The sequence below is a fragment of the Lagopus muta genome, chromosome 5, assembly GCF_023343835.1.
Source record: "Lagopus muta isolate bLagMut1 chromosome 5, bLagMut1 primary, whole genome shotgun sequence".
In the NCBI taxonomy this organism is placed as follows: Eukaryota; Metazoa; Chordata; class Aves; order Galliformes; family Phasianidae; genus Lagopus; species Lagopus muta.
In genome coordinates, this window is record NC_064437.1 from 38,152,062 (window position 1) to 38,177,034 (window position 24,973).

Below are 24,973 nucleotides of genomic sequence, written 5' to 3' on the forward strand. Positions count from 1 at the left end.
CTGCAGACGAATCAATGGGGACAAAGCTAGTTACCTATAACATCATTCCCAGCTACACTGTCATGTTTGGTCCATTTCTCATTTTAATCTTCAATGCTGCATGCAATACTCAGCTGTACAGTCTGACACAAGCATCTTGCTATGATGCAAATGCTGTAAAAGCTCTAATCACCATTCAGCTGGATGAAGTGAGTCACTACTGATACCAAATGTATTCAGCTTCTCATTCTCAAGGGAAATAGAACTTGCAGCATAAAACAAAAACACATGCAGATGTTTTAATAATCATACAGCTGATGCATTCAGAATATACATAAAATGTTAAATCGCTCACGAGAACATATTTACAAAGAGCATTTTCTGGAAGAAATCTGAGTTACAATACAAAGAAATCCCTTGAGTTTATATCCTAAAAAGGTACTTTCCCTACTGTGTCAAAGATCTGAAAGTAATGTATTGATTCATTTAATGAAATAATGAATTTATTTGTTAGAGTAGCTTAATACATCTGCACATTACTATCTAATTTTGATAGAGCACTTTTGTAAGTTCAAGGGTGGCAGTATTTTTGGCTTAAAAAAAAAAAAAAAAAAAAGCAAGTGAACTTGACAGGGAACAGCGGGAAAGACTTTCAGCCCTGGTTTTTTGTTCCTTGACAGTAGACATGGCCTCATTTTAGACATGAAGAAAAACTTTCTCTCAGAGCGTGGTCAGGCACTGGAATGGCCTGCCCAGAGAAGTCGTGGAGTCACCGTCCCTGGCAGTGTTCATGAGGTGTCTGGATGAGGAGCTGCGAGACATGGTTTAGTGCTTGTGGTAGAATGGTAATGAGAAGATGGTTGGACTAGATTTTATATGTCGTTTCCAACATTGTTATTCTATGATTCTATGATTCTCATTTTCTACCACCTTTCACCTCAGCTAAATACTGTGGTTGTGGAATCACAAAACATGGACAGTGTTTAATAGTTACTATTTGATTTACAGGCCAGGGAGGACTCTGATCATAGAATGGTTTGAGTTAGAATGGACCTCAACGATTATCAACTTCCAACCCCCTGCCCCAGGCAGGGTTGCCAGCCACTAGATCACATACTAGATCAGATTGCCCAGGCCCCATCCAACCCAGCCTTGAACACCTCCAGGGGTGGAGCATCCACAACCTCTCTGGGCAGCCTGCTCCTTCACCTCACCACTCAAAGTAAAAAACTTCCCCCTCACATCTAATCTAAATCTCTCTTCCTTTGGTTTGAAACCATTCCCCCTTGTCCTGATCCCACCACAGATCTTATTGCAATGACTGTGTATGGCAAGCACCCTTCTAGAGTTTTCAAAGCAGCCTCTAAGTCTCCTGGTAAGAAGAACATAGATGAACCACTGACAAAAAATTCTAACCTTCATGGACTTTTGAATTTGAATAAAAAAATCCCAGATCAAGAAAATATATTCATTTGTTTCTTATTATGCCGTACTTGTTGAACAGTTCCAATTTCAACAATTTCAGCACTGTAATTCATTGGCTAGTTTGCATTCTGTTACTTTCTGAGATATTTTTCGCCCAGTTGTGGAAAGTGGGTGGACAGCAAATTTCCAGCCACTGCCAAATACTAAAAATAATATTAATAATAATAATCATGTAATAATAATAGAAATACCTTCTGTGATTTCTTGAATGTGCTCTTGACAGAGATTTGATGTAGGAAGAAAATGAGTAACTAACTTATACCATTTTGATGTTACCAGGGCAATGATGAATCTGGAGTATGCCATCAACCTCATCTCACTCTTAAAACACAGCTGAGCACTATGGTATTGACACAGCACACCATACAGGAAAAGCCACTAAACATTTGTGGGAACACACACAAAGAGACAGTTTTAAGCAGAGGCCAAGCAGAAAGCTACCTCATGTCGCAGGCTCACAGGCAACAAGAGTGTCCTACTAAAATGGCAGGGACACCCCTGCTGCATGCCCTGCCTCTCTGGGAGCTGCCCAAAGCACAAGCACAGCCAGAGCTGCCGGGTAGATTCCACCATCCTGGGCCCTCTTCCCCTGTAACCAGAGCAATGTGTCCCCACATCTACACCTGCAGCCCACACAGGACAAGAGGCTATTCTGCGAGGGGGCAGCAGGTCATGAACCCATCCTCGAGCTTGCAGGGGTCAGGACAACTGCTGGCAGAACTCAGGTGAGAAAGGAGGAAAGTAAAAGTCCTGCACAGCACACATTCAGCAACGCACCCAGTCTGCAGGATAAACCAGCCTACATGCATCCTATTTAGAGACTTCTCATGTTCCAGAGCCTGCCTTTGGAGCCCAGCTTGGCCATTTCTGCTCCTGACTGTTTTAGAAGTGTTACAGACCACACTAGAAGCAAATATGAGCAGCTACAACATACAAAGAAAGAGGGAAGTGTTAGTTCATGGAAGGTACTATCATAACTTTTGGTAAATTCTCCCATGAAAGACCAGTATCACTGAAGTAATCTGTTATTGCATATTAGAGCAGCTAATTAACTCAGTTCAAATCCTTCTGATTTTATGCTCATTCCAGTGTTATTCTGGTGCTTAACACTAGTGCCACATAATAATTCTATTTCATTTTAATGTAAATAAGAGGGCGTTAATATTTAAAATGGATCCTTATGTTTATTTGGAAAAAATATACATACAACTGCCTCTTAGGTGCAGTACTTGGTAAGTTTGAAAAAGCAACAATTAGAATAGCCATCATTATCATCCTCCTGGAGTAAATGACAACTTGACCTATACCAGTTTCACTAGAAGAAGAAGAAATGAAATCCTGCATTTTTGCAAATCAAATATAATGGAAAAAATAAAATAACTTTAAACAAGTCCAAGGAAAACAGAAGAATGTGCAGTGTGGCATTTCTTTCCTACTTATAACGCCTGCTACTGCTTTAAGAGAGCAGTCATGAAGGTATCACGCTCCTGCCTGCTGGGGGAAAAAAAAAAAAAAAGAGTACAAGAGGACAGCTGTTGACAGCAGCAGTTCAACCTGCAGTAAAGAAACCATCTTAACAAACAAGTCAGATTGTAGTCTGAACCCACCCCTCCCAACCATCTCTCTTTCCAAGGGATTTTTGAAAACCAAGAGTTGAGGCCTTGGGGCAAGGAGTTATATAGATGTCAGATAACTCCTTACATCTAAAGATATGTACCTCACATCTATACTTGCACTGCTTTATCACCTGGAGAACATGACAGTGAATGAACAAATATTCCCTTTCTATTACCAAAATGCTCTGACAAGGAATGGAAGACCTCTGAAATAGCTCATGTATTTTTTTCAGTTGATGTTATCAGTAACTGTGATCCCAGCTGGAGGTCCCTGCATGAGGCTGGGCAGCATCAAAGCCACGTGCAGTGGGTCAGCATATTCCAGTGGCTGCAGCCCAGCAGGAGGCAATGAGCCTAATGACACCTCACAAATCTCCCTTTTTGCACCAAGGGCTGTGCACGATCAGCCCACAGCACAGAGCAGATGGATATGATGGCTTGATTGAGAGCCATTGCTGTTAGAAACACTTCTTCCCCTGAAAATGCGTTACTATAATCAGCTTCCTTTGATCCCTGGGAAAGGAAAAAGCATAGCATGTTTAGGAACTGAGGAAAGGGAAGGAGAATGTGTTTACCACTCACATAGATCCTGTCCAGGTCTCAGGGAGAAGCAAAGCCTATGCTTGGTACTTTCTGTGCAAATACAGCTGCCCAGCCATGCACGTTTCTGACTGCTGAGGATAGTTGCACCCTGCCCCGGGCATGCCCCTGCCTCGAGACTGGAAGGCAGCTGTTTGATTATATCCAGTTTGCTGAAGGATTTACTGGATTTATGGCATCGGCTGGGGTGGAGAGGTACAACAAGCCAAGCTTTCAGTATTTAATGGCCTTTGGAGTGATTCATACAGAAAAGAAACAGAGTAAATATCAGTCCTTTCAATTTCTTCACAGTGAGGAAATTAAAAGCAGTACCAGAACAGTGACGTACAAAAGCATCTCCCTTGCCTTTTGATCTGAGGGTTCAGGTTAAAACAAGATAGGCGTATTTTATGTAAATATAAATAAATCCTTGGTATCTGCTAGGGCAATACTTGTGTCTTGAGGCTAATGACATTTTCCATTCAAAACTTCCCTCATGGGCAACAAACAAGCAACAGTAAGATAGAACAAGATATGCCCTGGGTCTGTATGATGTCACTGGTGACTAGTGAGGAGAGACAGCACTTTCTCTAATCCAAGAAGGGAATTTTGTAATAATGCCTCTCCATTTAGGCTTGCAGGAGACCTGAGATATACAACAATCTAAGATTTTGCAAAGAAAGTTAGCACCACAGTGTGGCTGTGGCTCATTCCACACAAATGATTTGCAACTCATTCTTGAACTAGTTATCTGTTTTAATATTTTTATTTACTATTTTTAGGGTTTATTTTAACTGTTTTTTATTTATTATAATATTTACCTTGGAGGGATGCTTTGCACGAATTTAAAATCTTGATATTTAAATCTTGTGTGAAGACAAGAGTGGACTTGATGATCTCTGTGGGTCCCAACTTGGATTTTCTATGATTCTAGCTGCGGAAACTCTGGTGATATTTGCAGTGGAACTTCTCAGAAGAAACGATAACAGTGATTTCTCCCAGCACCTTAACTAGACCAGGGCTGAGAATTCTCCCTTATGCTTGTCACAGAAAGGGCCTTCCTAGTTATTAGTGGGATTTTCAACAGTGAGCTGCACAGCAATGACATGAATGCAGAGGAAATAATTATAGCATTTTTTATCTGAATTCCTTTAAAGGACACAGGGCAGTTTTCTCCTAATGAAATTCAGGCACATTACAGAAACAAAGCTGGTATTCAATGCTTTGACAGGAATAGACTTCCTTTTACACCCAGTTCTTCCCCAGCACATCTGCTCCCATCTGCTTATGTTGTCTTCTTAGGCTACACTTTAAAATATCATCTGATCCTTGTTTACATCCCAGCATATTCACTGCTTTTGCAGAATTAAGCTTACATCTGCTAGTATACAGATACCCTGGCTTGTGAAAATGCTTTATAATGTTCCCTACTTTGAGTAACTGCACAACTTGCTTTTGGCCTCCACTATGCTGCCTTGACTGTGACAGCCTATCCCAGGCTTATCTACTGTTTGACTTGGTCTCAGAAACAGCTTCTTTGTGTTCTGCTCATGGAGTGCTCCTGTCATAATCACTGTGAAAACAGCTCTTGTTTCAAGCATCACAGGTGTTATTTGGCTTTCCATGCTTCCTCTCTTCACTCCAACCCTTCCCTCCTACTCTCTGACAAAAGCACTCTTCAGAGTACATTGTGCTGTTCATGGTTTACTTATGTAGGATGTAGCAACCTTTGAGACATCCTTATTTTTAAAGGAAACAATTGATTTAAGCTGCAATATGAGGAAAAAAAATCAAATCTTCTTGCAAGATTTTGGCATTTCGCTTAGTTAATATTGAATGTTTAATTCTTTTCTGGTCACAAATAAGATGTAGCGCAGTTTACTTAGTGTAAAAGTCTGACTTTTAAACCATTACAGCAGTCTCACATCTCATTTTGGACCTGTCCTCAAGAACATGGCTGAAATGATTCATTAAAAAGATAATCTAGAATTCTCAAGTGATTGTATATCCCAGGTGCTGAGAAAAAACTCATTTGATTCAAAATTTTAACATCATATTTCCATTTCTGGTCACACTTACCTCACTTGAGCTGCATAGTTGCTCGGTTGCTTCATTTTGTGAAACACATGTGTTTTGATCAATTCTACAAAACAAAACAAGACTTTTCCATCAGTAGATTTCTTGTTTATGTAACAAATGTTCTAGACTCTTCATCACATTTGTACATAAATTACAAGTTATAAGATATTGGAAAAATAACATTTCTATGAAACTTCTATATTTTATACCTCATGCAAAAAAAATACCAGTGGTTTTACAGAATTCTGCAAAACCTATATTTAAACTGTGAATGAGAACCTGGAAACTATGTTGTTAGAGTGTAAGTTCACTGTGTTACACAGAGTCCATCAGCAGCACCAGCGGTTCTTGGTGCCATGACAGTCAAAGCCAAAAAGAGTTCAAATGTTTAAAACTAAGCACTATTTGTCTCACATGCTTTAAGAACAAGGATTTTCCTCTATCAGAGCCATAAGGAATAAGCCTTTCCATATTTAAACTTGATGGCATTTCAGGCTCTCAACCTTCAGCTTTCTGCTTAAAATTATCTTTTGCAAATTTCACACAGAGCTGTGGGACTCTCACAAGTAGATGGAAATCCTTTGAGCAAGAGAGATTTCCATGTTTTGTACTAAATGTCATTTAGCAGCCCCCAGTGGCATCCATAGCTTTGCTTTTCCCTCAGCTTCTCCACTGCTTCTCCATGTGGAAATAGAAAAGGAAGGTCCTGGACCAGCAAGGGGAAAACCTCTTCCCACTGACTGCTGCTAGCATGAGGACTGTGCCACATCCAGGCAGATGCAGCCATAGCCTAAAAGGTTGGTGCCCATCAGCTCTAGCTTTTACACAGCAGAAATGAAAATATGAGACAGCAGAAGAGTTTTAAAACACTATGAAGAAGCATGGAGAGATCTAAACTAATTTATTTGGAAAGAGTGAAATGTTATTTACAGTTTGGTTTAGTAACATGTAAGGAACAACCTGCAAGGCTACAAAAAATATACTTAAAAAGTGATTTATTACATTGAACTAGTGCTAGACACAAGGCAAAGAATAAAAGGACACGTCAGCTTTGTGCTCTTCTGGTACCCATTTGAATGACTCTTTTCAGAGTAATACATAACTTCCTTAACAAAAGAAGCAGTTCTTACAGGCACTGTAGGATATTCTGCTTAATGCTATGCTCACAGCTATGTCACTCATGAATCTTGCACTTCAGAGACTAAAAACTGCACAGCTCCCCCCTCTCTCATTCAGGCTGATGTTCTCACCTACTTTTAGGGGTGCAGACGCATTGCGTTTTCCTATTCTGTTTCACTGAAATACTAGAGGGAGATGTTTTCAGTTTTGCATTCGTGGGATTTTGGAGATGCCAGACATTTTCTGAAATCTCTGAAGCAAATAACCATTTTTGTCTGAAAATGATTTACACTAGCAGTAAGTATGCTGAGCTGGTCCTACTCTACAGAGTTCTGGGGTGTGCCTTTTTTTTGTTTTCACTAAGACCAAATGCCCCACTAGGCAAATGCAGTTTATCTGAGTGTTGTCAGGCAACAAGGGCTTACGATTTAATAACTAAGGGTTGGATCCTACGCTCATTAAAAAAAAAAAAAAAACCAATCACAAAATATCCATTAACTTCAAAAGCAGCAGTAACAAAGTCCTAATTTCCCATCTGTGCTGAGAACACTAAAATTGTTTTAAACCTCAACATGAATAACTGTAGGTGATTCATATTCCATATTACTGACATTGCGTAAAATAATGAAAATACATTTCTCTCTACAGCTGCTATTCATATATATGCGATACCATCCTTACTGAAATAGAGAAAGCCCTATCTCACACTCTTCATGGAGTCTGGCAACTCCGGCTTTGGCAGAATTCTGCTATTGCACAGATGCAAAGATTGAATCCAATAACGTGTACATTTGAAGCTTGTGGACATTAAAATATTTAAAAAGTTAATTATCATACCAGAGCTCCTAACAGACTTCAAGGGCAGATGAATTTGCATGAGCAATGAGCTGTTTGAAAAACAGACCAGAACAAGTGAATTGCTGAATTATGCATGATACAGATATCACTTCTAAACTCACATAAAATTCAAATAAAACTACATAGATTTAAAAACTAGGAAAAATATTTAAACATAAGCCAAGCAAATTTCATTTTCATTTCCCAGATTAAAAGCAGGAAGGAGCATTATATTCTCTAATCTGCAAATCTCCACCCTTTACGCTCCTCCCAGTTCTCTCAGATCAGGTACAGGAATCCAGTCATTTAAATCAGTCTAACCCTGAGTTTTACTACCACTGTTCTCAGGAGACCTATTTATTTATGCACTACAGTGCCACATGCACATGGTGTCTTGGGCCAAGTATCACATTAGTGATATTACCAGTGATAATTCCTTGAAATCAAACCACATCCTATGCTATGGAATGGATCTTTTCCAGAATCACTTCTGGTCTATCCTGGGCCAACACTCTTTCCCCACCTTCAGTCTTGCCATCAGTTTTACCCTGCCCACTATGAGGATGACCTGCCAGGTGAACAGCTCAGAAAAGGTAGTCTCCCTACCACATAAGAGTGATTGATTCAACCTATCAACAGGTTACCCCACAACCAACCAACACATCTCAGAATCAGGGAAATAGAAACATCTTTTCTGAGACTCCCAACAAACAGCAAAAAGCACTATGAAATTCTAACATAGTCACCACCTTACTACATGGCTGCAAGTAAATGCATAAGAAGTTTGCCTATGAATCTTTAAAAAGCAAAGCAGAACTACAAGAGGCTTTTGCATTAACAGAGTGCATATTCACAATGTAAGAAACAACACCTTTAAGGGCCTAAAAGTGTTTGGACACATCCTATGCTGCTCTATGGGCTGTCTCTGAATGCTGGAGCAAGCAGATACACAGAGATTCAGTAGAGCAGTCTCTCTCTCAAGCTACAGCACTTTGGAAAAAGCTGGCTTTGGCTGACTGCCACAACTACTTTTCTTACATTATGAGAGCCTTTCTTGCTCACAAAGCATAGTCCTTACTTAGGATACAGTGATGTGTTGACATTTTTGCCCCTCTGCATCCACTCTCTTTTTCTTTATTTTTCTTTTTTTTTTTTCTTCTTTTCTTTTGTCTCAGGGGGGGAGGAAGGGGCATATGACAGCTGAAGAGCTTACTCAGGAATTTTCCATTCCATGATATAAGAACTGTAATCGGAACTTTGAACACCAATATTTTAATATCAAGGCTCCTGAAGAAATTGCTTTTAGGAACATAGGAAGAGATCTGTCATTTCCCTGCATAGCAGTGTTTCATCATCTAATCTTAATTTGCAGGTACAGAAATATACACAGAAACATACTGGTCATGATGAATTTTTGCCAGATCAGAGGGATCTGGCCAGGTTCTCTCCTGGCTTGCCTGGTTATCTGCATGGGAATGCAGCCTCTCCAGCTCTGCCTCACCCATGTGGCTCTGTCCTATGGCACAGGGATATCAGCACTTCTGCACCTTCCCTGCTCCTTCCCACACATCCCAAAGCTGTAGCTGTTCAGCAAAAAACATGGAAGTTACGTGAGTCCCCACTGAACTGCGCTCTCAGAAGCTACTTGCCTTGAGAACTTTGATACTACTGCTAGAGTTTGCTCTCCCATGTAGAAGGGAGCAAGAAAACGTTGGGAAGCCCTGGTTGTACCCCAGAGATTTTATTTGTATCTCTGTGGTTTTTTATCCACATTGAGACAAATTAAAATTATCCTATTTTTGCCTGACTAGAACAGATTTCAAGACAAATCCTGTACAATTCAGAGGTATTTAGATTTCAAGCTGCAGTGAGACCCATTGCAGAGATATATCAATCTGAAGAAATCAAACTAAAGCAGAAGGAACAAATCTCACTAGAAATAGTGAACCTTTCTTCTTAGTACAAGGCAGAAATAAATCCTTCTTTTCCTGTCCTCCCCACACATGTGATAGAGAAGCCTGCTCCATGGCACCCCTGCAGCAGTGTGGTCATCTCCTCCAAAAGAGCAGAAAGCTTTTGGTTTGTGATTTATGGATCCCTCAAAGTTGCAGTGTTACAAAGGACTTTTAGCTTTACCATTAACCTAGCAAGATCAGAGTAGAAGACGGTGAAACTCAAGTTATGCAAGGCTAGCAGATGCTTTCTGTCGAAGTCTAGCTGTGCCCAAGCCTGAATGCTTAACCTTTGCCATGTTCCAGAACAGGGAAAGCAGAAAACAAAGCACGATGTACCTTGGCAGCTGTGTTTCACAGTCCATTGCACAAGCCAGTTCTGTGATTCCAACGCAGGAGCCAGTGATCTACACAAACTGAGACAAGGGCACGCAATGACAAGGCCCTATCAAAGCTTGTTAATGGTAAAGAACTGGGGCAAGCTATTGGTGGCTCTTCTGAGGAGTCACCAGCCAGAGTGAACCTCAGACTTGAAAGCAATAACTGCAGCACTTGTAATTCAAAGTCCTTCACTCCATCCAGGTAGTGGAAAGTTTTTTCTAAAGATGGCTAAGACAGTTAAATTGAATACAGTGTGTGCATGAGACTAAGGACCACAACTTAACATGTTTACTCCATGCTCAAAGTCCCTAATTTGGGAGTAAAGTCACCTTCATTTTGCTTTACAATCAAAGTATGAGATGGCCAGACCTCAGATGCTATCACTACATTTTCACAACTCTTAGCATAATAAATCCAGGTGCCTCTATTTAACAGAAATAGCACTTGTAAGTAATGGGCTTCCTAAGGAGCTACCCTGATATCATACAGGAGTAAACAGCATAGTGAGCAATGGTTTCACATCCAAAAAACTAAGGTTGAACTTTTGAAGTGGACAGGAGAACTTTGCCATAGTTGCTGTTTCATTCATGCACGCTCTACTCTGATTTTTATGTTTAAAATCCACTTTTCTTTCAATACATTTCTATCATCAATTGAAATTAACTAATATTACATTTCATTACCCATCCAAACCCAGGGCTCCTACCAGCAGAGCTGCTATGTAGGTCTAACTCATTCATAACCAAACTCACTGTTCTCTTCCTTAAAATAAATTGGTGTGATTTTTTTCACAAGTTAAGAATATCAGAGAAGTACAAGGCGAGTTTCTTCAAGTTTCTTAAGCTGGGGCTAATTAGAAACATTTTCCAAGAAGCAGGACTTGTAGTGTCTCAGTGGCAAATGCAAGCATCGGATGGTGAAAGTAGTTGTTCATGAAAGCTAATTAAATGCTCGGACATGCTGCTAAAATTTCCTCCAAGAACATAAGTTAGTATCACTTACAATATTGCCTACTAAAAGCTGTTGTGAAGGCAACTGGCTCCTTTCACATGAAGCACTAAAACATAATTGGAGAACAACTGTCACAACTAACCTAGCCCTGACTTGAAACAGATCTTGGAGGCAACAAGCTCCGTATGTTCACTACCTCTGTCCTGACCCAATGAGCATCCCCGTGATTGTACAGCTACTGCTGACTCCAGCCAGAGTCCCTTGTTATAGTGCTGCTGTGGAAGCAATCAGAGCACTAAGGCTATCATGCACATTTCGGCAGTACTCCACCCCTTCCGGCAGCACAGGTGAATTGCCTTCACTTGTGCTCCTCTGGCTGAATCATTTCTCACCTCAGGTGATCAATCAAAGGTTCAGGCTGTGACTCAGCAGTTCCCATACAGGCAGAAATAAAGATCAGAGCTCCAACTTGTCTGTTTGAAACTCTGTGTAAACAGTAAATCAGGGCTGAACAACAGCTGAGCTTGTGAAATCCATAAAGCAGTGCCCGAAAAAAGGATAACTGTGAAGAGCACCGTCTTATTTACACAGTCTAAGCTTCTTAATAACAGCAGAGCCTTTACTGGTAAGTTGGATCAGCTGGGTGAGTTGAAGCCCCATTTCTAGCCTTTTGCTTATCTATGGAGGCTTGGGAATGGAATTTTGACCTACATGTAGCTGCCAGATGTGAGTTACTTCATGTTCTCCTGAGTTGCCTCTGGTCAAAAGTTGACTAATACCTGGACTGAATGTCTCCCCTTTGAAGGGGGTACATTCACAGCATTGAAACAAGAGGAATGTAAACTATACATAAATGTACACCCATACCAAAATCAGGTATGCTGCTTCACATTTCCATTTCTCAGCAAGAAAACAACTCTGAGAAAGTGAGGCAAGTCAGCACTGGGAAAAAACAGTAAAAATAAAAGAGTTGAGATATTTTTGAAACTTGGCACAGAGGAACAGACATTTCTGAAGCAAGGATGTTCATGCAGCTTGCAATATAGGGGATTTAAAGGTGGATGAAATTTGCATTCTTATCTTCATCCCTTTCATTTTCTCCAAACAGTTCTTGGCATATAAATACTGAATACAACCGCCAATGGGAGACAGGAGTCTGAATATCTTATACAGCAGACAGCAAATGAATTAGCCTTCCCTACAGTTAATTAGAAGTGAAATGCATTCTCTTATCCCAAAGCTTACCTTGGCTGAAATCTCACAACAGCTTCCTGGCATCTAAAATCCACATTCCATGCACAGTCATTAGCTGAGGATCCTGCTTTCCCTTGCCGCTCTGGGAGGCCTGGCAATGAACTCTCCAGCTCCTGAAGGAAACAACAACAATATTCTATGTCCTGTCAGTGCTGATCAAATGTAGCTGAATATTTTGCTTTAAGAAAGAAAGAGGTCCGTGAAACTGGATTCTGATTTGTAGATCATTGTTATTTTTTGCAAATAATCTGCAAACAACTGGAAAACACAAAAAGGTTTTAAATAAAGCAGCATTTTCATTCTCAGAAAAAGACTTCTTGTATCCAAAGCAGACAAGAAGCCATTGTAAGCCGTTTGTTGTGTATTAGATAACAGATGTAGGAATATGAGCTAAGAGGTGCTACACACAGCAGTCAATATTTTTTTGTTTAAATATACATTTGCATTTAAATTGAAATTACTTCCTCTTAGTGAAAGTCTGAGGAAAAAAAGCCACATCAGCCACCTTGCCATACAAAAAATAAAGAAGTCCAACAAACTGAGGCCAGAACTAGGAATTAGAAAGATTTTTACTTTAAATTGCCAAATACCGATTATATGTGTATGACGAGTTATTCAGCATGTCTTAATTCCCTTACCTATAAAATGGGTTATAATATCTCCCTTGCATTGCCAACAGGTAAGTTAACGAAGTTGTTTGAAAATTAAATCAGTTTTTTTTTTTTTTTTAATTAGTTTTTATCAGTCAATGTTTTATTCTAATTGTTTCCAAACTGAAATACAGAGTGCTTTGCAAAAGAAAAGCATTCACTTCCTCTGTTGAAATATTTCTGATTTTGCTTCATTTTTAAAGCTTAGTTAGAAGCTTGAAGGTCTGATCATGGGGTAGGACCACTTGCATGGGAACTTGGAGTGCTGGGGTCATTCTATATCTGCAAAAACCATCATTGTGTTTTTTTTAATTATTTCTGTAGTCTGTTCCATCTTTGAATATTATGAATGAAGTTTGCTTAGAGGTACACTACTTCAATAAAAGTAAATCACACTTTTTAAAAACTGTAAATTTTATTAAAAGTTTTATAATGTAAGGAAGTTGCCTAAGGGCTCTTCTCTTAGGAGAAATATTCAGGAACTACCTCTCAAAATTGAAGTTGGAGGACTAAAAGAATTCGTAAAAAGATCTGGTGAAAATTAATTTAAAAAACAATCACTGGCCTTTTACTTCCTCTTTGTGATGATATTTTAACTATACTATTACGATTTAATTTAGCCAAAGTCCTCTTATAAATTATCAGGATATTTATTGAATTAGAGAACATTAATTTCTCCTACTTGGCCTATGAGATCTATACTGATAACATTGAAATCTATTTTCAGGAAGAGGCAGCTGTCACCATCACACTGTAAGGTACTTGAGAGGCAGCAGTCATGTGCTACCTCTAAGATACACCATGTGTGTCCAGCCACAGGTTATGTCCATACTGCATTTACAGGGGCATAAATATTCATGTTTACATCTGCTTGGATTCAAAAGTTGACCACAACAGCTATTAAAACTGATAAAAATAGAACTGTGGGTAGTATGGAAGCTTATCTTAATAATCTTTTTAATGTTAGGCTATTTAAGTTAATGTGTCAAAGATATTCAGTCCAGTTAAGATGCAAAACAAAAGCTGCATTCAAGTCATAAGTTTGCTTCAGCAAAATACATTTCATATACTCATATATTGAGAGCACTGTCTCAGGTAAGACAGCTGGGCTAAAGCCAGTGTGATGAAGATAATCAAGACCAAATGCCAGGTTCTGCACTTTGTCCACAACAACCCCAGGCAACCCTACAGGCCTGGGGCAGAGTGGCTGGAAGACCATGTAGAGGAAATGGACCTGGGGGTATTGATTGATGCTCAGCTGAACATCAGCCAGCAGTGTGCCCAGGTGGCTAAGAAGGCCAATGGCATCAAGGCTTGTATCAGAAACAGTGCAGCCTGCAGGAGCAGGGAAGCGATCATGCCTCTGTACTCAGCTCTGGTGAGGCCGCACCTTGAGTACTGTGTCCAGTTTTGGGCCCCTCACTGCAAGAAAGACATTGAGGCCCTGGAGCAGGTTCAAAGAAGGGCAACAAAGCTGGTGAGGGGTCTGGAGCACAGGCTTTATGAGTAACAGCTGAGGGAGCTGGGATTGTTCAGTCTGGAGAAGAGGAGGCTCAGGGGAGACCTTACTGCTCTCTATAACTACCTGAAGGGAGGTTGTAGTGAGCTGGGGATCATCCTCTTCTCTCATGTAACTGGTGATAGGACTAGAGGGAATGGCCTCAAGTTGTGCCAAAGAAGATTCAGGCTAGACATTAGGAAATACTACTTTTCTGAAAGAGTGGTCAGGCACTGGAATGGGCTGCCTGGGGAGGTGGTAGAGTCACTGACCCTGGAGGTGTTCAAGGAACATTTGGATTTTGTGTTGAGGGACATGGTTTAGTGAGAACTGTTGGTGATGGCTGGACTGGATGATCTTGTAGGTCTATTTCAACCTTGGTGGTTCTATGATCATTGTGCACCAAAGGTGAATGATAGCGAAAGCATTAGGAAAGAGTGCTTTCCATTCCTTGCCATTTGTCCTAGTAGGGTTTTGAAGGTCACAACACAACAAGGATCTCAGTGAGAAACTCCACACAGAAAACAAACACTTTCCAGAGCACTTCTGCAAGTGGAGCCTTGTTTTTCACAGGCATGTTAAACATCCTGTTTTTCCAAAGTTAAGCCCTAGAAAATTATTTGCCTGATACTGTGTTTTATTCCCAAGACTACACATCTGAGTTGCACTGCTATTTTATGACAGTCTAAATATATGAACAAAAAATTTCCCATGAAAGAAAACATTTTCATTTAACATCTTTAGGATACATAAAATACTATGGAGCAGCAAATCTGTGCTGTGTTAGCTGTCTTTGAGTGAGAGATGCAGGCATGACATAGGAAGGGGGCAGACAGGAGACTCAGACTGAAAGTAGTTGAAAGAGCAAGAGATGATGTATGGGTCAGATGTTGCCCTTTCTTATGACTTCCTCACAACTCTGTCTCCATTTGCCCTTCGTAGGGCAAAATTTCCAATCGTTTATCTGCCAATAAGCAGGTATATCTCATCTACCTGCAGCCTACATAGTATTTCCTAGTAATACAATACATCTACAAAATTAAAAAAAAGATGCAGAAGTTAGTACTTTATTACTTATCTTGGGGATAAACTCCAGAAAAAGCATGCAAGAAGATTAGGGAAAGAGCTGATACCAATGTTCTGAAAGAGACTGTGGTAATGCCACTAGAATGTTACTGGCTTTTGATTTTGTTTCAGGATCCAAAAAGACATTCCTCATCTCAAATGAAAGGCATGCCATCCTAAACAATGAGTTCTCATTCTAAATTGGGAAAAGAAAAAAAAAAAAGGATCATAATCACTCCTGGTCTGTAAAGAGTTCAAAGCACTTCAGAAAGCTCTCTACAAATTTCCATCCACAAATAAGAAGAGACAAAAAACAGCCAAATACAGCAAACATAAAAGAAAAGATAAACTACAGACATCTCACAAGCCTCGTCTCTGCTACAGGCTGCCAGTATGCCAAAGTTAACATCAGTGGTCCCAGTCATGGGAATATTTTTGGTGAAGAGTGAAACCTGGAGGAGATCTCAATCCTTTACACTGCACATGAGACACAACTTGGGAAACAGCAGGAGGGAACAGAGGCACAACCAGGAAATGCTGCAGAGTGGTAAATCTCGAGTCAATGCAGCAATATATATGAACCATTGGCTGCAGAGGCTTCTTCATTTATACCCGTTTTCTTCTTTTTTTTGTAGCTTTTAGAAAAATTACATTTCTCCTCCCCTCAGTTCATGCCCAAGAAACCCATGGGCAGAGCAGTAGTAGTAGACTCTGTAGTCTTTTGGAATAGGTATTATTGAAGCATGAGAAAAACAGAAAGTAAGACATATCAAACCTTTCCACAAGCAGACAAAATACTACTGTAAGAGATTCTCATTCAAATAAAACAGGAAGAATTTAATCAAGTAGTCACAGGTAATCTGAAGAGATTTGTACTTCTAGAGATATGTTCTCTACTCACTTCTGACAACACCTGCAACCTCTCTGCAATTCCCTGCCTCCAAGGAACTGCCTATCATTACAGGAGTGCCACAGAACTCCAGGTCCCTGAAAACTGGAGTAGACTACCGTAGAATCATAATCACGTCATGGATTTCAGTTTTCATTCTCAGTTTGCATTTCAAAATGAGTGTTTGCTCAGACATTAGTAAATTCAGTCTTTACCTGACTTTCCTCGTGGCCTTTTCCATTTTCTAACTTTGAGACAGGCTTAGGTTTTCTTAGCTTCAAGTTGCCCATGTCAGGCTTCAAAGCCTGCTCCTTCTGCTGCTGAGTATCTTGCAAAGGCGGCCACCTTTCTTCTAAGATAGCTGTGTTGTCTGGATAATTTTCTTTGTTATCATCATCTCTGTAAGAGAATTAAAATGAAATCCGTTAGACAGGACTTCAGACACCTGTCAAAACATTATGAAGAACATCAACAAGAACTTAGTTACTCATGGTGGTTTAATTTTATGAGGCTGTTATCTATACACCAAACAAACACTGCATATGTTAGTAAAATGATTATAAGAGGCTACTGTTTATTGAAAATTCAGAAGCTGAACTGCCATTCATATTGTTACCTGTTCGGTTAGGGAGCCATTTGAATAAGACTAGTTTTGGAGGCACTCTTTGCCCTCAGTGCTACATTTCATACTCCCCAAATAAGTCCTGAAACTTGTTCATGCAGCAGACCCCTCCCTGCCCAATGCTTCACGCTGATTTATAATCCCACATAAATGATGGTATGTAGAGTAATTTCTCCCTTCAGACACACTTCCCGTCTGACACTTTCTAACATTTTGAGGGCTTTTACAGAAAGCAAGGAAGGTTACACACAAAGTAGGATCTGAAAAACAGGGGAGATGTTTGGATAGAAGGAATATTTAAAATGTGCTACCAGTTTGCAGTCCCCCTTCTGCTGGTTTAAATAGACGTTGTTCATGGATATTCTGGAAATCACTGAACTTTGCCTACTCTACGGGGTGAAAACCTGCCCTGAAGAAGACCTTTCTGTCCTTATCTGCACCCATCCAACCCAATCTCTGGCAGATTAATGTATTCCCTGAGGGATGCAAGACTGCCTGTGCAGCTGGCAGGATGAGCAGATGGGCACTACTGCTTTGAAGTCCCCAGCTGCTGCTTAGTTTGTTGGGGGAATCTAGATGTTAGCTTTAGCTGGTCAAATAAGGGTTAACTGAGAAATTATCTCTTTCCTGGTGTGCACCTAACAAAACCAAGGGATTCTAGGGGATACTGAATTAAAATGCCCTTAGGGTTTGGTTTTTTTTTTTTTTGAGAAATGCTATCTTGCTAATACAACATTTTAACCTAAGGATTCTGAGCTGCCAAACTCACTTTCCATCTGTGACCCAACAGCCTCCAGATGGATGCTTGCAGGGTGTTTACAGACTTAAAACCATTGCTGCCCACGCTTTCTGCAAGTGTCCTCCAAGGCAGTTGTTACAGGGTAGGCTGCTGTATATCCTATGGGCATTCCAACAATGTAAAATGTTGCTAAATTTAAGGTATTGTCTGATTCAAAGAATGTTTCCAAAAGGTTGCATCATCTAGCAATTAACAGACGGACACAGCAATGAGAGACTCATATGTCAAGAATACTTCAATTAAATTAGTCTGAAGGATTTTTTTCCCCCACAAGAACTCTTCAATGTGTATATCCTTGCACAGTTACACAGCTCCACTTATTATTGCTTTGTATCGGGTGCTGTACAGAAGAATTCAATGTAATAGCATCAGAGCTGCACCTGAATGGAACTAATTGTTAAGAAACATAGAACATAATATAATTATTTATATAAAAATATTTAATTCTTATACTGCTTACACATAAATATCTACAACAAAAATGCACTTCCCAAAGGTAGTAATAGTTACAGCAGGTAATACCTTAGAGATTATGCATTCTCTTGGTAATAAAGGTTTCTTTCTAACGATTTAAAAAATGCACTCTGGCGATTTTACTTGTTGCCAGTGTATTTCAGACAAAATTTGCAGTAGAATACCTGGGGCTGGAACTGGCTGCGTGAGCTCCACAAACAGAATCTGAATCCTCATCACACCTTGGAAATGGATACAAAATAATTGCTGATAAATAGTTTCTGCTACTGCAGAAATTTAGCTTTCAATAATCATGACCGTGTAGCTCAAACTAAGCATAAACACATTTCATTTTCTCACACCTTGGCTGGTTTCTTTTAATGCCACAGCTTCTCCACAGATCTAAATCTCTAAGTCTCAATCTCAGAGGAAGAAAAGGATTTGAAGTGTTGATTGTACACAGTTTGGCATACGTTTTTTCAGCCAGCTGAAAGTAACGATGACAAAGAATTCAAAAGTTACTGGGAAAATTACAAGAAAGTCTGAGCTCGAATTTCTTAAAATATACTTCATGTAACACAATAATAATTAGAGACAATTTCTCCCAGACTCACAAAAACATTAGCCACAGTAGAGCAGTCATTCCTTGTGCTCTGAGCAGCAGGGAATGGCATCCCCACATAAACTACAAAATGATCATTAATCTTTAAAAGGCAACTGTCAGAATTTTTTAAAATGCATGAAAAATTATAATCAATTCCATCCCATTCGGTAAAAAACAGCACAGTTGCCCTAGGACTGCATAATCAAACAGAGAATTTCTACATATATATGCAAAATACTGGTGATGAGCAGTATACTGGGCACTAACTTTAAAGAATTAAACAACTGCAAAGCCAAAAAACAATTTTTCTTCAAATAAATATACATGTATTTGCACAGACTCCCAACAAATAAGCACATACCCTTCCCAGGCATTATTTCTGGGGAGAAGTTGGGGCCCACTCCTCACCCTCTGTTCATACTCACAGGGTGCAGGCACTAAGTAGGCCTGGATCACTGGAAGTCAGCTGGCAGAAGAATCTCTTCATTACGGGAGAAGCAGGCTGTACTTCTGCTGACTTATTAAATTTTTAGAAGAGCTGCCCAGCTTAGGACAGAGCACATTAAGTGATAATTTCAGAGCTCTGCATTGCAATTTGATGTCAAGATTTTTAATGTATTCCACTTCCCCACCAGTCTTCTGCCTGTTTTTGTCAAAAGCCTGACTGCTGCAGAAATTATTTAAAGGGACACTCAAGTGTTCACACTTCCTGAATAGATCATCATTTGGATGAAAGCTTTTGCTGCATGCAACTGGAATACATACCTACAGTTGCATGTTCCACCTAATCACATAATATTCCTGCAGTGGGTGCTGTTATCCCCTTCCCTCTGGAAGGATGGTGGGCAACTGAACACAGCCAAGTCCATGTGTGCATATTTGTGTGAGTACTTCTTAACTTGGGCAAGTATGCCAAGGGATCACCTGCTCTCAGCTGCCTGTAATAAGGGTGAGCTGGAGAAGCAGAAAGCCTAAGTAAGCATCTAGTACAGTCATAAATGAAGACAAGTTACAAATACTCCAACTGAGCATGACAAAATGTATTTGACTCACAAGATACCAGTAGATAGAAAAGATTAGCGCTAATAAATCAGACAAGACAGTGGCCATCATGCAATGAAAAAAATTGTGGGGAAGTTCAGAAGCACCAAATCTGAAAGGGTGAATAGATTTTTTTCTATCAGCAAGGATAAATATTAACTGACAAAACTCACTCACACAAGACACTGCTTAAGGCCAAGACCGTAGTAGGACTTTTAAAAAGGTGAATTCGTGATATAATGAAAATGGTCACCATGAAAGCACAGAGTGTTTTCACCTTGGTTTCATTAAGAAATGGAGCTTATGTGTTCTTGACACCAGTTTGCGCATATGAGCACACACACGTTCACCCTCCTCTCCTTCCATTTCTAAACCTCACTGTGCAACTTCACCTGTCTTTAACAGCTACAGGGATATGCAAGAGTTTGATATATTTTTTTAAAAGCTTGTGGCCATGTGGACTAGATGTCATCAGCAGAAAAACTGCAGCAGCATCTTACTCAATCCTGAAACATCAAGTATACACATGAACAGCTTCAAGGCATAAAACTACAGGGGTTGAAGCTTACAATGGGCAGGACATTGGCCACTGACATAAAGACTGGGATTCCAATCTACACAGACTTTGCTCTGTCTCCCTAGCAGTGCCTCTGTATTCCAGACACGGTTTAGTGGGAATGTCTTTTTAATTTTTTTTTCCATTTTCACCTTTCAATAGCAACCACTTCAGTATAGCTGGAAAACTGCTTCCTTTAGCAAACTTGACCTTTAAGATGTTCTTGTGAACAATTTCTCCATCGGCCTGCATGCATGGCTTGCTGGGAACACAGCAGCCCCAGGCACTTGCCTTATCTGGAGATATGTTCCTGAAAGTATTGTTTCACTGGTTGTATACCATCCAGCCTTCAACATAAACAAAGTCAAATAGGAATGCCTACCATTGCATGGCAAGCTCTCTCTTTATTCTGCTAAATAGAAGAAATCTATTTTCAGATATGGTCACAGCACAAACAATGAGTGCTGAAGTCTGTAACAATTGTGTGTTCTCAACAGATCTCAGAAACAGGCTTTGGGGCAGGCTTTAAACAGGATCTAGGGAAATCAGCTTTGGAAACCAAGTTGGACAGTGTTCTTTGAAGGATGTTGTCTGTCTGCTTTGTTTTCTAAAAGCATGTTTCTACTTCTATGTTTGGTAAGATAAGATTATGAATTAAAGGCCCTGGAACAAAACCAACTACAGCTTAAATGAAGAGATTCAGCCTTCAGACAGCAGCCCTGCTCTGCCACACTGCTGCCTCTCTGCTCCACACAGCACTGCCTGCACCCCTTTCCCCTCCCAGGGGATGCCACACACTCAGCCTTTCTGCCCTTGTCTTTATGATAACACAAAGCTCCAATGAGCAAAACCATCACATTCATGTCCCAGAAAACCTCAAGGGTGAGGCAGGCAGCACCAGGCCATGTCAGGGGAATCTCTGTGGGAAACACAGATGGATGTCAGGGGACAGTGCAAAGGAAAGGAGACAAAAAAATAATATATATGTGTGTATATATATATATATATACAGTACCTGAAATTTGGATATTCTTTTATGAATTTTACATACCACAGTTCATCACTTAAATAATAGGGACACGTGGAAACAATTCAAAATGATTTGATGATTTATTATCCCCCATTAAATCTTCCCATATTTACCCAATCACACAGAAAGAGCAAGTGATGTAAAATATCAAATAAAGCAAGAGAAAGAATGTAGGAGAGAAAAATTATTTAGACCTCCTCAATAAATATTTCTTACCTTTTCCTTTAGTGATTTTGACAGTACTGAGTGATAGCTCAAACTAAATTACAGCTTGGCCTGCTTTTAGAATGCATCCCCATGACACTTAAGCACACAGATCGCAGTCCAGCTAGGGCTTTTTAAATTATGGGCATTTTAGCAGTGTAAAACTCATCTAATATACAACAGATCTACAAATCACTTCCTTCCTAAGACACTGCTTAGTACATTACTGCTAAAGAGTCTTCCCTAAAAGCTTTTGAAACAATCAAAAGCATGCAAAATAACAAAGAGAATATCTAAATTAAAGTGTTTTAAACTGGAATTTAAAAAGATCATTTCATTTGTAATCCTCCCTAGAGACTTTGCCTTTGTAACTTTCTAATGTCCTCACCTTCTTCTGTTGTCTCTTTATAACAGCAACAAAATCAGTGCATATATCCTTATGATCACAATAAAGATGAGAACCTTTTCAATGGTTGTATGGAAATAATTACAAAGGAACAATCTGTTGGTGCCTGGTCTGTCTAAATGATGCTTTTGTGTTGTCTTTTTTTTTTTTTTTTTTTTAATATTTTTAAGTAATTGTTTTTCCTACTCACACATGCAGGAAATACAGAGCATGCGTTCTGACACACTTGTGTTTGTCAAGATCATCAGTACCAGAAATGAGCAATACATTCACAGGAGATTTATCCTACACTGAAATCATGCATTTAAACATTTATGATGTACATCAAATTTATATCCTCCCAGAAAAGTACTTTACTTCTAAATGGTCTCACAACATGTAAAGGCAGCTGTTTTATGCAATTCTTTTCAGAGTCTCAATAATATACTTAGATTAAGAAAAACCTGAATCAAGATATATGACAGAAAGCTGGGGACCTCTCACAGAATACTTTCAATTATTTTCTACCACTCTTATTTAAAAATAAGGCACATCTTTAAAGTGTTGACTTACTCTGCTAAAGCTGTGGTGTTGAAGGATTTATCCTGAATGCTGAAACAGAAACAAGAAAACATCAGACAAGTCAGCAAGGCAGGCAGGCTCCCTGTTTCCTTCTCAGTTGTAGAAACACATGCACAAACATGGCATTGCAAGGCAAGTCTGTGTGTGTGTTAGCTCTACATGCGCGACTGTACCTTTGGCTGCTCTGCACATGCTCATAATCGAGGAACCACAGGGATTAGCCCTACAACACTTACAAAGCCCATCCAGCAGTGCTTTGAATAAATATGAGGATGCAGGTAGCCTGTGAGGCTCAGAAAAGGATCATATTCTCTTACAACAGTAACGCTGCTGCTAATAAAAGCCATGGGTTTACAAAAAATATTTGGCACTCTGTTCTTTAAATGATTGCAATTGGCTAATCAAACACAGTGTTATTTTTGTTTACTGAAATAGGACTGTTAAAATATCTGGAGGTTTTTTTCTTCTCATTTGGAAGTCTTTTATACACTCAGCTCATAGTCAGACCCCAGGGAAACAATGAAAAAACAATCTGGGAGAAAGGGCAGTTCAAGTAGCAAAAGGTTATTAAGCAAACAGCAAGGAATAGATGAAACCATTTCTAAGAAAGGAATAGGCTGCTGCTCTCCTGCAGCAAAATTTTTCAGACTTGATGTAATATGTTCAAGAAGGGTCAGCTCAGGATACAGCAAATGGCTGGTTTTGAGGCAGTGGTGGAATTCCCCCTTAAACAACACCTCTCAAATCCAGTCGGAAGGGTTGGAACATTCTGAAATCTTAGCAGCAGAAAATAAACAAAATCCGTTCTCACTGAGACATATTAGAGCTGGGAGGAGGAGGAGAGGGTAATGCAGACAACAGCATCTTATGAGCACTCCTATTTGTGACAATGGCAGCACAGATCCCCCAGCAGCAGTGGAGCGGGAACACAGAGAGGTGCTGCATCCCCTCCTCACAGCAGCTCACATCACAGCAGCAGCAGCCACGACCACAGAAGTGACAATTTCCCTTCTCCCCCAAACAGTGCTGGCTGTGTGCCTTATCTTCATCTCTTCGCAGCCTCTCTACCTGCTTGCACAATGTGTTTGCTCTTTTCTATATTTGTAAATATAGCAATTTATTTCACGGCACAAATTGTCTGGGGATCAGTCTGTACGGACTTCTGCCATACAAAGAAACAGACTTTGTGAGAGGAGATGAATAGAAAAAATGAAGAAGGAATCACAGCTTTTAATCACAACATCACATTAACAAGCATCAAAGATTGATTAGGGTAGATCTTAAAGAGACACTACACATTTATTCCCATTCCCTTCCTACACGCACACAAGAAGGAGAGGGAAAACAGAATGATCTTGTGAACATAACTTCTCCGTTTCTTAGTGTTAAGATCAAATTCTCTGCTAATTCAGTCCCTGTGCAAACATATTGCAGTGCCTTGTTATTACCAGTAACAGAACGTGACTGAAGACCACTTTGTAAAACAGAAATGCTTCAAACTGAAACCAAGTTTAAAATGTCATCTCTTACACTGTTTGTATGAACTTCGGCATTACTAAATCTCTTCTAGGCTCTTTATGTTTATGTCAGGTTCCTCACAAACTTCCATTTATTTTAGAGACGATGCTCTACCAGTGTTACAGGATAGTCTTTTCCTCCGAGAATGTGAAATCATTTGGAAAAAAAGAAAAACAAAACAAAGCCAAGCCAACACAACAGTTTCACATAAAACAGAATAACATCAATAAATATATGAAAATAGAGGCCAGCTAAAACTGGGGTCCTGTTTCAGAGCTAATCTTCCCATCATATAGATGAAGCCAACCTTCCGCTGGGGGAACCCAAGGGAGAGAGCTACAGTAGACCCACAATATCTCTACATCCTTTCTTTTACTCCCAGAAGGAAGAAATTTCTCTCGAAAGGGAAAAGCATCTTTCACAGATGATGTTGGCTAGCGCCTATGGCTACCTCCCGTCCTTTCACATTTCCCATGTGCTCGGGGTGAGACCATACACTGTATAATGAGCCAGCACCAAACACGCTTGAACTTGTGTCTTTTCCCTCTGTGCTCCAAGTGCAAATATATAGGGAAAGCACAATATGGCTGTTACCTCCTTGTTTTCAGCAGTCAAGTTAAAGTCAGTGAGGCCTGAAATGCTATAAAACACCATTCTTCAACATACTGGGAGTTACTGTGCCAGATATACTTTGTCAGCACTTTCAGATGATGTTTCAGTTTTTTCATCATCCTAAATCCTGAAGAAAATAATTATGCACCTGTATGTAAAGTAAGCTATACTTCAGTAAAGTAAGGTGTGCATTTAAGTACCTTACATTTTGAAGTAATTAGAATACAACTTTT

The 24,973-nt window shown here is 39.8% G+C and overlaps 1 protein-coding gene across 11 annotated transcripts in view; it reads right to left on the reverse strand.

Moving 5' to 3' along the window:
• The window catches only part of FAM13C (family with sequence similarity 13 member C), a 121,351-nt gene that overhangs the window by 20,443 nt on the left and 75,935 nt on the right, over positions 1 to 24,973 (reverse strand). For 5 of the 11 annotated variants that reach the window (XM_048946307.1, XM_048946305.1, XM_048946303.1 and 2 more), the window contains 4 exons: positions 22,602 to 22,640; positions 16,550 to 16,733; positions 12,224 to 12,345; positions 5,739 to 5,802 (listed from right to left, as the gene is read on the reverse strand). In XM_048946307.1, coding sequence (XP_048802264.1) covers positions 5,739 to 5,802; positions 12,224 to 12,345; positions 16,550 to 16,733; positions 22,602 to 22,640 — 409 coding nt within the window. Of the gene's footprint in view, positions 1 to 5,738; positions 5,803 to 9,985; positions 10,199 to 12,223; positions 12,346 to 16,549; positions 16,734 to 19,237; positions 19,397 to 22,601; positions 22,763 to 24,973 lie in introns of those variants that run through there. The other 6 variants (XM_048946311.1, XM_048946308.1, XM_048946306.1 and 3 more) reach the window with 3 other exon arrangements.